This window comes from Centropristis striata, chromosome 1, assembly GCF_030273125.1.
Source record: "Centropristis striata isolate RG_2023a ecotype Rhode Island chromosome 1, C.striata_1.0, whole genome shotgun sequence".
In the NCBI taxonomy this organism is placed as follows: domain Eukaryota; kingdom Metazoa; phylum Chordata; class Actinopteri; order Perciformes; family Serranidae; genus Centropristis; species Centropristis striata.
In genome coordinates, this window is record NC_081517.1 from 18,281,383 (window position 1) to 18,295,603 (window position 14,221).

Genomic DNA, 14,221 nt, shown 5'->3' on the forward strand with positions numbered 1-14,221 from the left:
AGTAAAATGTGACGGAGTTTATCGAAACTGAACGAAGTGCATTTCCGGTTTTACCATTTTCCCCAAAACAAAAGCATAAACTAATGCCACCCAAACAGTACAAAATATACATGATAATATCTTATCAGTTTGATCTTGGGTGATTTCTTCAAATTTGCCAAAATTTTGCAATTTCGGCGAACATTACTGACTGAAGAGTCAATACATTAGTTTATTTTTAAAGTAAGAAACCGGAAGTAGTGCTATTATTTTTTTTACTTTCTATCACAGATTGTAACGTGGTGCTGTACCGGTGCTTTAGCCATGTGTTTTTAGCCCCTTCCTAATAGAAAACACGAGTTTTGGACTCACAGGACCAATAACATCTGGTATTTACAGAGTTTTATTGTCGTTACTAATCATACGTGTATACCGCACTTATAAATACTCCTAAATTGTACATGTACAAGTTAAGTGTAGAGTCTTTCTAAAGTGTTAGCTAGCTAGTTATGCAGTGTTTCCAGTCTGAGTATTAATTATTCTTCTAGTTTGGTACATTAACTATACTTAAGTGTACTCATATTAAACTTCATATTCCTTGCTTTAATGTAGAATGTGCCAAAGACACTGGACTTAATTCACCTTCAACTACAAAATAAAGCCTAATTTCACTTTATTTACCTGACAGTTGCAGCACAAATAAAGCAAATACATCTAATTTAATCTCCTGATACGTTTTTCATGCACACATCTCCTCATAATGGGATAAAGTACCCCACAAGACAACACCATACATTTAAACCAATCTACTGACAGCAATAATTGCGGTTGCTTTATGGCTAAAGTAATCACAATTAACCAAAAATCAACAGTATGTTATTCTATATGTTCTAAAAAATATCCAGTGTAACTTGAACAATCCCACCTGGTTAATGGTGAAGTTGCTCCAGAATACCAGTCAGCCAAATAACTAATAATATTTTTCATGGATATAAGAAACCTTCACTAAACATTTTTTTTTTCAGTGGCTCACATTGAGGGTTCTCGTCTCAAATGTCTATGGTGGAGTTAACCTGCAGTAAAACCTGAGACTACTGTATTATATTATATCTATTATATTAGAACTATAAAAGCTTAAAGTTATTTCCTGAAATACAGTTGCAATAGATCATCAGTGAAAGCATGAAAACCTTAATCTCTAAAACCCCCTTTCTTATTTTAAAACATGCACAGTCTAAAATACAGCTGTGAATTATTATTTAAACAAGGAAATCTAATCAGAGAACATGATAAACAATACCTAAAGTATAACTGACTGCTACTGACACATTTGGTCTGTAGTAGTAGTGGTAGAGTAATGGTCTTAAAAAGTATTGAGCTTTGATACATTGCCCTAGTACAAACAATACACATTTTAAGAGGAACATGTGTACAGTTGAAACCAGAAGTTTACATACGCTATATAAAAAGACACATATGCTTTTTTTCTGACTGTCTGACATGAAATCAGACAATCACTTTTCCTGTTTTAGGTCCTTTAGGATTACCAAAATTATTTCTATTTGCTAAATGCCAGAATAATGAGAGAAGGATTTTTTTTAGAAACTTTTTTTATTACTTTCTGCAAAGTCAGAAGTTTACATACACTAACATTATTATGCCTTGAAACAATTTGGGAAAGCTCAGATGATGCTGTCATGTCTTTGGAAGCTTCTGATAGGTTTATTGACAACATTAGAGTTAATTGGAGACACACCTGTGGATGTATTTTAAGGCACACCTGCCAGATTACAGTTTGCAAATGCACACAGGGACAAAGACCTTAATTTTTGGAGAAATGTCCTTAGGTCTGACAAAACTGTAATCTGGCTTTTTTATGTTTCTTTTGGAGTAATGGTTTCTTCCTGGCAGAGTGGCCTTTCAGCCCATGTTGGTACAGTACTCGTTTCACTGTGGATAATGACACACTCTTACCAGCTTCAGCCAGCATCTTCACAAGGTCTTTTGCTTTTGTTCTTGGGTTGATATGCACATTTTGGACCAAAGCACATTCATCTCTGGGACACAGAGCCCGTCTCCTTCCTGAGCGCTATGATGGCTGGACATTCCCATGGTGTTTATACTTGGGTATAATTATTTGAACAGATGAATGTGGCACCTTCAGGCATCTGGAAATTGCACCCAAGGATGAACCAGACTTGTGCAAGTCCACAATTCTCTTCCTGATATCTTGGTTGATTTCTTTTGACTTTCCCATGATGTTACACAAAGAAGCAGTGTGTTTCAGGTGTGCCTTAAAATACATCCACAGGTGTGTCTCCAATTAACTCTAATGTTGTCCATAAACCTATCAGAAGCTGCCAAAGACATGACAGCATCATCTGGGCTTTCCCAAATTGTTTCAAGGCACAATAATGTTAATGTATGTAAACTTCTGACTTTGCAGAAAGTAATAAAAATTGTCTAAAAAAATCCTTCTCATTATTTTGGCATTTAGCAAATAGAAATAATTTTGGTAATCCTAAAGGACCTAAAACAGGGAAAGTGATTGTCTGATTTCATGTCAGACAGTGAGAAAAAAAGCGTATGTGTCTTTTTATATAGTGTATGTAAACTTCTGGTTTCAACTGTAAATCTTACATGTACTGTACATAAACGTCTGCTTAAATGATGCAGTTTGACATTTTACAGCTAGGAGATGATAATATATCAAATATCTTATTTTTATCTCCCAGTAGAAACATCACCTTGAACATGGAGTCTTCTTCATCGTCATCATCAGCAGCAGCAGAATCAGCAGCAGTGGCAACATGCAACAAAAGGAAAAGACAGAACTTCGCCACCACACCACACAAGGAGGCCAAGAGATTAAAAACCGTGCAGAATGGTGAGGAGACAGTGGAGTGTGAGCGTCCCTCTCGCTCACCGAGAATCTCTGTGCCGCTTGACCGCCTTCAACAACCAATTACAGCGAATGAGCTGACAGAACTGCTGCATTACGCTGCTCTGGGGAAAACAGGTGGCATTAAACAGCCCAGGTAATGACTGTGGTGGTAAGAAGTTATCAGCTTTCATCAAAGAACTCTCTGTAATGCACTTTTACTGCGTCCCTGTGCTCCTGCAATGATCTAAATGATCCTTTAAAAGTCTACACCACTTATACCTTTTCAATTTTATGCCTCTTCTAGTTGGTGTCGTCTCCTCCATCAGAAGAAGGTTAAAGCGGTGAATGTGGTGATCGTGGAGGGCCTGACCCAGAGTCACTTTTACAAGCACTACCTCACTTTGCGACACCTCAGGACCAACTACACCACTGTGAGTAAGCAGAGGGGACACAAGCATGCTGACAAAGACTATTTAATGGGGGAAAATATGTTCACAGTGTTAATGTTTGGGGTTTTAAAACTTTTAGAGGATCACCTTTACTCCACCATCTACCGACCTGGCGTCAGAAATCTTCGGTCACAAAGTTCCACAATCGGATTGTCCGTCTCTTTCCCAAACACACAATGGAAACAGTGAATTGCACAAAGGTGAGAAGCATGTGTGGATGTTCTGAGTGTGTGTAGACCTCAAAGATAATAATAATAATAAAAAAAACATTACTTATATAGCACCTTTTAAAACAGCACTTTATAAAGTGCCTGAACAGAAAGCAGTTTAGTACAACGAGAATGATGCCATAAGGCTAAAAACAATTCTTACATTAATAGAAAAACAATTTGAGACAGAGCAGGAACAATCACAGGACATTCTCAGATACACAGAAAATAAAAGGTAAAAGGAGTATAAAAAGTAAGAAGCGAAGAAGTAAAAACTCATAAAACATATGATATATGACTATAAGTTACTGGCCTTTTGCACAAGCTGCCTTTGCATTTGTTCGTATATTCATCTTCAATTTGTATTTTATATTATTCAAACTAATCATTATTCTTGCACTGCTTAATTTTAATCATCTTGAAATTGCAATACCTCAATTAGCAATTTCTCAACTCTCGTGACAGCTCTCTGAAGTAGTTCTAGTCGCTAAACTATTCCTTCATTCATTATTATGTTTCTGTTATTTATTATTAAAGCTACTGGAGGCCTAAATTTCCCTCTAAATCAAAGTTTCTCTCTAGCCATCTATAAAAATGATGTAGCTCACACGACATTGCCCTTTCTTGATTATTAAAGACTGCGACCAAATTATGTGTTTAAACATTTACTGAACCTATTATGAATGCCTCATAATCACATTTTATTTGGCTGTTAGTCTTCTGAATGCTCTAACATCCATCCCCAGAATATCATTACATTATTATCATATCTGTATGTGTTCTTACTCTTGTTCTTAATTGTGTGTGTGTTGTTGCACATTGCTGCAGCACTGAGGATTCACCCGGTCATAACCAAGTTTGGGACTCAAAAAAAAGGACTGACAGCGTATGTTCTCAGCCAGGAGGAGATGATCAAGAGACATTATCCTGTCAAAGGTAAGAGTGGATTGATTCTCAGAAGCTCTGTATTTCTCCGTCCTGATGGAGCCTAATGGAGCCTAATGGAGCCAATAGAGACCCTTTCTTTTGTTGAAAAGGCTCAGTTTTTGGTGCGATAACTTTAACTTTAGTCTCTATTGCTACCTCTTCTTATTCTTTTTCTTTTCTTGTTTCTTTTGGCTCAGGCATGCCAGGCTTTGAGGAGTTTGTGTGCACAGACGGTGTTGACTGTGTGACTGACAGCAGTCCTCTGTACGGCCTTGACTGTGAAATGGTGAGATGCTCTCAATATTAAAAACGTATAATTCCTGCTTTCCACTGCAGAATCCAGTCACGCCGTTTCAAACAATCAATACTGCAGTTTTGTGAAATCTGTTACTGTCTCAGAAACATTTTATTTTGTGCTTGTTGTTTATGTTTCAGACAGAAATTCATAATTATTCAAGTTCATAAAGTCATTAAAAGATGATTAAAATGCAATAGATACAATATTAAAAAAGGTTTATAGATATGTATAAATGATGCTTAAAATGTTTACTTTTATTGCGACGTATAACAGCGTCACAGTCTGATTTGAGGGCATTGTGGGAAATGTGAGGTGGAAATGTAAGGCCGGGCCAGTTTATTATGGGTCAGTTGCATTATGGGTCAGAACAACATGGCTGTAGAGAAGAGCATGCAACTCCAGAGTAACAATTCTACAAGTGGTCCACGCGGTAATTTTCCTTTTATACGTTTCATGTTCATGTATAACGCTCTTAATTATTATTATGGACATTGGTGATGTATTTGAAGTCCATTTATTCCAGCCGTTTCTGTTGTGCTTATGTACTTCGGACATTACAACGAGAGACTTAACAGTGGGAGTTGCATGTGTTTTTGAAACTTTTATGTCTTTATTTTGTTATAGTTTTCACGGTTTCTGCAGATGTAGTGAGACAAAAATAAACCTTCAAGACATCTGTATGAATCGTGGCTAATTATTTTGGACCGGTGTACTTACAAAATCCATGCATCATACATTATTGATAGACAAGTAACACTATTGTGATATTTTCACTAGCAGTTTTTTGTGACACCACAAATGTTCCGTCTTAAACCATATGGTGTGAAAACTCTGGCTTGAGGCCTTATGTTCTTTGGTAGCCCTTCCTTCCGTCCGCAGCATTCTCATAAACACAGTCTATGAATCAAGATAGTAATCATGAAGTAATTAGGGCCTCGGGGCAATCGCACCGAGCACTGGTCCCATACAGCAATAGCTGTAGGGACCAGTGCTCGGGGCAAAGCCCCGAGCACTACTGTTATACTGTGGATTTCTTCTTATTCCTCTTGCGGACGCAATTTCGTCCCGCTACTAGTCCTACAACTTAAAGAGTTGCAGGACAAATTATATATCAAAACGTGCGGTTTGATCGGGATCGGTGTGCTATTACTTTTCTCTACAGAATACGAATTTTTCGCGAAAAACTGCTCAAAATTTTGCATTGAAATGAATGGGACGGCCGACAAAAAATGAGCGAACAACAATCATTGGAGATTTTTAAACGTCTACTTCTCCGGCATAATTTAACCTAGAGACTCCATTTAAACTTTAAACAGTAGACACAAGTCTTGTGTATCGGTGTATTAATCCACGTTTCGATAGGTCATATAGTTTTTTATCAATCCCTGTTCAATGACCATGATAATTTTTGGAGAAATTCTGAGATTATAATGGGTGTGTATTGCACGGAATGTTCGTGTCAGAGTGTGTGATGTCATCGCTCAGAGTGTAGAGGGAGAGGTAAAACTGTCAAAAAATTAATTTTAAAACTGCGCTCCAGGCCGCAAATTTCACTCTACAGAAATAATTTATACATAGAAACGTAGGAAAATTTGTCTTCTCACTCACAATCCTCTGGTAAAGCTGTCAGAGTTATAGTTTGGGCGTACGACGCACAGATGCGGCACCAACACCACCAACAGCCTCATTGGGTCCCATATTAAAAACGCAGGGAGATATTTGAAAAAGGGATATGGAAACGTTTTTTTAAGATCGCTCTAACAAAGCTATTTTTTCATTTTTCTGAAATAAAAACATATGTAGACGTTCAGGAAGAACTCAGGACGCTCAAAGTGAAGTCGAATCAATGATAGGTATTATGGTTTTGCCAAAAATGCTTTCTGTTCGAGGCCAGAAATTCCAGTCCACCTCTGGCTGCTGTCACTCTTTCGGAACTTTAACAGGTGGTATCAGTTAATTCAGTTGATTGCTTTGATCTTTGATGTGATTACAGTTACAGATACACACACACGCGCGTAAGTGCACACACTCCTCACACATGCATACACCTGCTTCAAACACGCACACACAGGTAACTTTGTGATTTTAATTACACACACAGGTAACTTTATGCGATTTTCGCTACACACACACACACACACACACAAATGCGCGTGTATGCGCGCACACTCCTCCACATACATGTTTCTCTCTCTCTCTCACACACACACACACACACACACACACACACACACTTTGAGGTTAAAGGGCATAGTTTTAAATCTCTGAAGAATCTCATCATAGTGTACACACACCGGCAGTAGCCCCCGTGGCCCTTTCAAAATTTCCCCAGAGGAAATTTTCTAGTTATACCTTAGTATTTCTTTGTTTACGCTTTTTTGGGGCATTTTCAGCTTTATTGATAGTGGTAGAAATACAGAATGAAAGGGTTAGAAAAAGGGAAGACACACAGGCCAGGGTTCCAAGCCGAATTTGAAATAGTGAATTGCTGACATTAAACTGAGGTGTCTACCTTGAAACTTTAGAGATCGTGGGTGATGGAGCTTCAATGCCACTTGGTTGAAGATGTGTGTGAAGCATCCAAATTTTTTGAATATGAAAAGCATTTTGTGTCCTTAGTTATTCAAACATTTCTATCACTGATTTAACAGTTAATCGGAGTGTTCATGTCGTGCTTTAGTGTTTGACAGAAAAAGGAAATGAGTTGGCTCGTGTTTCTCTGGTGGACAGTGAGGGGAACTGTGTGCTGGACGAGCTGGTGAAACCTCAGAACCGAATCCTCAACTACCTCACCAGGTACACACACACACACACACACACACACACACACACACATTCTTGTACTTCTATCTTTGTGAGGACCCTAATTGGAACAGTGAATTCCCTTGCAAGTTTATAATAGTTTTGTATTCATTAGTTTTAATGTTTTTAAATTCAGTTAGTTTTAATGAGTTTTTACAGTGTGTTTGTTAGTTTTAGTTTAGTATTTTTTTTTTTAAATGCTTTAGTTTTAGTTCAATTTTTATTAGTTTTAGTTTTTTGTAATGGGGTATTTGTTGGGTAGGAGATTAAAAGAGGTCACACTAAATTTTGCCTTTATTTCCTTTGCCTTATCCATCTTCATTATGTATGAGATGAAATAAAGGACATTTTTACTAGTTTTGTAACCACACAATACAGTTTCAGTTAATTATCATTATCATGTAACCTTTAACCCTTAAAACAAAGTCAAAATCAAACAAAATCTCAAAAATGCCTTTAAAGAAGTGAGGAATGGCCGAAATGTCTTCACTTTGCAAAAATGTCCTCACTCTGTTGCTTAAAAACTTGTTCTGGTCCTCACTATGTAGGAAGTACAAGAACACACACACACACACACACACACACACACAAACACACACACTGGTGTATTTTTAGATAACTATTAATCACTGTGTTGAAATGTTAAAACCCATTTTTGTCGCCTGTGTTTCTGGGTGCCTTCTTATAGGTTCTCTGGTATAACCGCAGCAATGTTACGACCAATCACAACAACCCTGCGGGACGTTCAAGTGAAGCTGCGGTCGTTGTTACCCAGTGATGCGGTTTTGGTGGGACATTCAATAAACAACGACCTTGTGGCTCTTAAAGTGAGTTACAATCTTTTCTGCATTAATACATTGTCTTAAAATCCACCAATATATTCAATATATTCTTTTAAGAATTTTTATGTTATTATGGGTAGAAATTTCATTTTGGAGAGGCTCTCTTAAAAAACAGATACATTTTTTTAAATAAAAAGTTGAAAGTTTTGACCTGTATTGTGTTTGTGTCCTCCCTGCAGCTGATCCACCAGCATGTAATCGACACCTCGCTGCTGTACAGGAGAGAGTTTGGGCAGAGGTTTAAACTAAAGGTCCTGGCCCAGACAGTGCTGGAGTAAGTTATGTCTCTCTGTCTCTCTCTCTCTGTCTCTCTCACCCACCACAGCTAATAATTTAATTTTCCACTTGTGTCCCAGGAGGCAAATACAAACTGAAGAGCAGAAGGGTCATAATCCCATTGAGGATGCTGTAGCAGCCCTGGAGCTGGCTCAGTATTTTATTAAAACAGGACCTCGTCAGGTAACACAGTTTATCCTAGCACACACACACACACACACACACACACACACACACACACACACACACACACACACACAGTTGATATGATAGTTTCTGTGTGTACTCACTCTCTCAGGTTGTAGAACTTCATCTGAAGGAGCTGTGGGGATATACGATAGAGGAGGAGTCCACTGACTGTGAACCTGCACCCACACCAAGTCACAGGTAAAATATGCTATACAGACTGTATACCTCTTTATATATGACTACAGTTACTCAGACCCTGTCCACACTAAGTCAGGCACACCCTATCATTCTTCTGGGTTTTTGGCCTCATGCTAAGATAGAATTTTGTACACACAAAAATGGAGCTTTTCAAAACACTCCTTGTGCTGGATGGAAAAAAACCCAGCCCTTACATGTTAGTTTGGACTTGTAAAAAGAGATCACTTAAACACCCCCAGACACAGAAAACCTTTCTGAAATGTACGAGTCAGTCTACTGATCTCTTAGAATAATTTCAACTACTAGCAGTTTTTTAGGTCTGGTCAAGTGATATCTCTATTTGATACTTTTTCTATGGAGTACTGGAAAAAAAGGCTGTTTGTATGGTTTTGCCTGAAACCATTCCCCACAGATTGTAGTGTGGTGAAGTCGAGCATGTTGAATTTGATTGAGATGTTAGTTGAGCCGGCCAAGATGCCACCAAAATGGTAAAAAGTAATGCTATACTACATGTAATTCACATGAAGGGTTTAATTGAAGTAAAAAAAAAATCACATAAATCACATTAAAGGATACCTATCCTCTAATACCTAGCCCTAGTGAAGATCATGTCGTCCTGAAAATCCAAAATGATAGACTTAGGGGTAAAATATATCTTCTATCAATAATGAAAGGCATTAAAATCATATTCAAGAATTGTGCTACATATCTCATCACATGTTCTGCTGCAGTTGTATTTGACACTCGTCTTTGTCTTTCGTGCAGGTTTGCTGACATTCTACAGATGCTTGGTCAGTCAGTCGCGTTTTTAGGAAAGCGTTCTGACATTGCTCTGGATCTGTCCAATCAGCAGTGGCACATCTCTGACAAAGAGGTGAGGGATTAGAACACTATACATTGGGTTTGTTTTCTACCCAAAATTGATCTGTTTTTACTTGAGGTTATCATAAGTCCTCATAAAGCATTTGCTGGTTTTCCTGTTATGTTCAGTATCTGGTTTTGATGAAAAATCTTTAGTGGCATTTCTGTCTAATTTGGCAACAAATTGTGAAGTGACAAAGAGAGGAAAAGATAAATGAAGTTGCTCTTTTTGTTCAAGATATTTTGCTTGTATTAGTAAATATACATGTATCTGTCTGCTGCATTTGCACTTTTGTGTCTTTCTTCTTTTACCTCATAACTCTTCTTATTCCTGACCTCTGTCACCTTCCTTCAGTTGTTGGCCTCGTTTAGGAGACAGACCAAGTGCCCGTTCCTCTCAGTGCTCCAGTTTTCTTCCCTCTCGGATCATCTGAAGAAGTGCGACCCTCAGCAGGAGCACCAGTATCAAAGGGTGAGGCATTTATTCACAATACACTTGTTTAACTGTTCTACTTAAAGGAAAAGTTTGGATATTTTTTTAATAGGCCGTAGTGAGTTTATAACCTACAGTAGATGGTTGAAGAAGCAGGCAGGAGTACCGGTGCTTTAGCTAAGCAGTGTACTGATGTGTGGGCAGCATCACAATGTATTTTAGCCACCTAAAAAATTAAATATTTATTTAATTGGACACTATATTTAAAGTATTTTCACCACTTCACCTTGCCGTCAAGGTGCCATTTACGTTGGGAGCTGAAGCCTCAATCTATACTCTCTTCAAAGCAACCAGACTCCTTTGACAAAAACAGTAATTTAACCTCTCAGAACACAAGAGTTACTGGTCTACCGCTGCCTCAGTCGCTTAGTTCGTTTGTGTCATTGTGTGACTCCGGTGTCATAGAGTTATTTCAGATTTACCAAAGTCACAAAATAAAAAATCAAACTAACTGACTGAGGCAATGGCAGACCAGCAACTCTGGTACTCTGCAAGATAAACTACTGTTATTGTCAATGAAGTCTGATGGATTTCAAGAGAGCAAAGATGGATAGATCAGCTTCAGTTCCCATTAGAAATGGCTGCCTGAGGGGCGTACTGACCACCATCTCATGTAGGTACACTTACTATGGATGAGTAACTCATATGACCCCACTTAAAAAAACCTGAACATATGTGTGTTTATCCTGCAGGTGTGTGCAAACCTTCGAGATATGTGTGTAGTGTTTGCTGGGCCGTTCCCTGCAGGTTTCTCTGAGAAGGAAGTGAGACGGCTGTTTCGTTGTTGTGGCCCCGTCCGGAAAATCCAAATGTTGCACACAACTGTCAGGGTATATCTCACCTACATTACGACTATTTGACATTTATTATACTGCTAATAAACTATATTTCTGTATTAACTTAATACCTCTTAAAATATGGTGATATTTACTGCTGGAGCTCCTCTTAAACTAGAGCTGAAAAAGCAGTTTCTTCACCCCTTCTTTTTTATGTGCTTTATTAAATCGTACCTGTATTTTCTGACAATGTTTGGTCTCCAGGTTCATGCAGAGGTAGAGTTTGAGCTGCTGGAGGGAGCCATGCTGGCTTTAAAAACTTTCAATGGACTTAATGTGCAGGGACAGTCCATCAAGGTAACTCCCTTCCCCTTTTTCTTCTGCTTGCTGTCACTCATTCCCTTTAAATTACACTTAAAATTATTCCAAAACTTGTGTAGACTACTTTATCTCCAATATGTTTCTGTGTGCCTTTTCCAGGTTCAGAGGCCTGTTTACGAGTCAATGCTGGACTTGGATCTGACTCTTGATGCTTTGATGTGCGACAGTGCCAACACCAGTCAACTCTACGCTGTTAAATTAAACCCCAGTGTGGCTGAGGGCATACACATTTCTGCACGGGTCAATGGACATATGTCAGATCCCAAATGTTCAGGTATCACTGCTGTTAAAACGGCGAACGGGTTGCCCTCAGTGAAAGTAAACGGTCAACAGTTGAAACTCACAACCACCACAAAGTCTAAACTGTGTGAGGAGGCTGTCAGAGAGACGTTTGGTCACTTTGGTGCGGTGGAGAGAGTCATCCTGCCTGTCAAACCTGGAAAACATGCAAGATGTGCATACATAAGTGAGTAAACGGCTATATTATCCATTATCCTTTGTACTGTTCTGTGTGTCTCTAACACAAGTGTCTGTGGTCTAAAGAGTTTGAGAGCTCAGAGGGCAGACATGTCGCCCTCAGCTCCTCTGAGGATCTCTGGAAGGAAAACTACCTCGTCAGTCCATGCCTTACTCCACCCCACTTACCCTCATGGGTTGCAATGGCAACGCCAATCACCACAGTGGATCCTGACAGGGAAGCAGCAGTAGAGGAGGAAAAGACCCACATGCACACCACTTCTCAGGTAAAGACAAAGGTGGATTTTTACATTACTTATATTTCATTTCGAAACTCCCTGGTGGATAATTTCTTTTTCTTTTCTTTTTTTTTTCTATTTGCTCTTTTACATATGCCTACCTTTCCCAGTTTGTTCAAAATGTAATACACTTAACTTTCTGTATCTTGTTTCTTGTTTAGTAAACAAAAAAAACATGATTGTGAGTGGCAGAAATACTATTGTATATTGTCTGAAAGTAAGCACTGTATTATAATGCTCTCACAGAATAAAAATAAAAAATGTTAAAAAAAAAGACAAAGGTGGATTAACTCCAGTTGGTAGCAACAGGAAAAGGAGCCGATCCCTGTGAAAAGGGCTGCTGTGTATGTGTTGTATTCAGCAACAGAGATGTGATGTATGATGGTTCATTTCCAGTCACTTTTTTTCTCAACTTTAACCTCCTTAATCTGTGAAGGAGCAGGAAATGGATCTCATGATGGGAAAGTTGGACCGCCGCTTGGGGAAGCTCTTCAGATCTCTCCCAGAAGGCACCTTGTCTGTGGTCGTGATGCTCGGACACACAAGGTGAGGACTCTGACATTCTCAAGTAAATCTGCTACCAAATTAAATATTTGGTAACACTTTACATTACCCATTTATAAATGGTAAACAGATAGTTTATTAATGTTTAATCATCATTTATAAACTGTATATAGGCCCTTTAGAATGGTAAATACATAATGTATTAATGTTTAACTAACTAGATAATTTATAAATGACAAATATATGGTATATTAATGTAATTTTATAGTTACTTTACCATTAACAATTATATTGTAATTAAGAGTTTAATAGTATTTGTTGCACTCATTTTAACACCATATTAAGTATGTTAATGATTTTGAAATAATTCATGTACCTTAAGAAATTGGTTTAAAAACACTTAAAGATTAAACATGTATAGCACTTTGTAAATGGTTAAAAATTGGTTTATAAACCATCTATAAACTTCACTTAGTTGGTTATTGTAAAGTGTTACCAAATATTTCTCAACCCTTTTCCTCTCCTCTATTCCCCCAGTGCTCACCACCTTCCTGGTCTGTGCCTTATGGAGGTCAAGCAAGCGTCTTAAGGGGAACAGCAACCAGCTCCTCCAGTCCAATGAGCCATGACCTGGTGTGAACTATGTGAAATCAATGAAGATTAAAAAATAAATTACCAAAGACATTGCAATAACACTCCCTTTAACTCTGCCAAGAAAGCTCCATTGCATCACGGTCGATGCTTTTAGACATGCCTAAAAATGCTGAACAATGTGGGGAAAAAACGTCTTATGGTCCAGCTCCAAAATTCAGTCATATACAGTACTGTGCAAAAAAATCGAAGAATTGATGCTGGTTTTAAGTCCACCACACCAAATATTGATTTAGATTATTTTGCCGTTCACTCACTTTTCTTTGTTATTGATACACTATTAACATTTCTATTTTTGAAATATTTTACAGCATTTTCACACCTGCCTGAAACTTTTGCACAGTCCTGTATAGTTTTTTTTTTTATTTTTCTCAGATTTTACTTGACCTGACTTTAAAGAGCTTTCCATTTGCCAAAATGTATCTAAAGACCATTTTAAGTCAAATATTGTGGCCTGGAAACGCATTAAAGCTTCAAATTAACGTCTTCGGTACAAATTGATTCACTCAGTATAAGAAAGTGATTGTTTGGATTTTGGCTCTTGGTTTTACTTTGTCTTCTAATTAGAAACTAGCAAACTCAGTTTGTAATGAGTCCAGTCATGAAAGTCAGACTTGGCTTGTTACTCTTTACACATGCTGAGGTGGAGTTTGAAAGTTTTCCAGATACAGTTTGTTCTCCTGGAAGAACATAAGAAGGCAGATTTATGAGGTGGCTAAACTCCAAGACAAACTGTATCAAACATTA

The 14,221-nt window shown here is 38.0% G+C and overlaps 1 protein-coding gene across 10 annotated transcripts; it reads left to right on the top strand.

Moving 5' to 3' along the window:
- The first annotated feature begins 233 nt into the window (after positions 1-233).
- On the top strand, positions 234-14,006 carry LOC131970565 (RNA exonuclease 5-like). 10 transcript variants are annotated; one of them, XM_059335909.1, is made up of 19 exons: positions 234-368; positions 2,715-3,017; positions 3,168-3,294; positions 3,392-3,512; positions 4,350-4,457; positions 4,646-4,734; positions 7,427-7,542; positions 8,237-8,375; positions 8,570-8,664; positions 8,747-8,849; positions 8,965-9,053; positions 9,819-9,927; positions 10,270-10,386; positions 11,100-11,237; positions 11,448-11,540; positions 11,664-12,030; positions 12,108-12,307; positions 12,756-12,865; positions 13,361-14,006. In XM_059335909.1, the coding sequence occupies exons 2-19, from the start codon at positions 2,734-2,736 to the stop codon at positions 13,410-13,412; spliced, it is 2,457 nt and encodes an 818-aa protein (XP_059191892.1). In that variant the 5' UTR covers positions 234-368; positions 2,715-2,733; the 3' UTR covers positions 13,413-14,006. The 10 variants fall into 10 exon arrangements, with proteins under 10 accessions (XP_059191892.1, XP_059194929.1, XP_059194186.1 ...); XM_059338946.1 differs by having other exon boundaries at positions 275-368; positions 2,718-3,017; XM_059338203.1 differs by lacking the exon at positions 234-368 and adding an exon at positions 1,778-1,912 and having other exon boundaries at positions 2,718-3,017.
- The last annotated feature ends 215 nt before the right edge of the window (positions 14,007-14,221 follow it).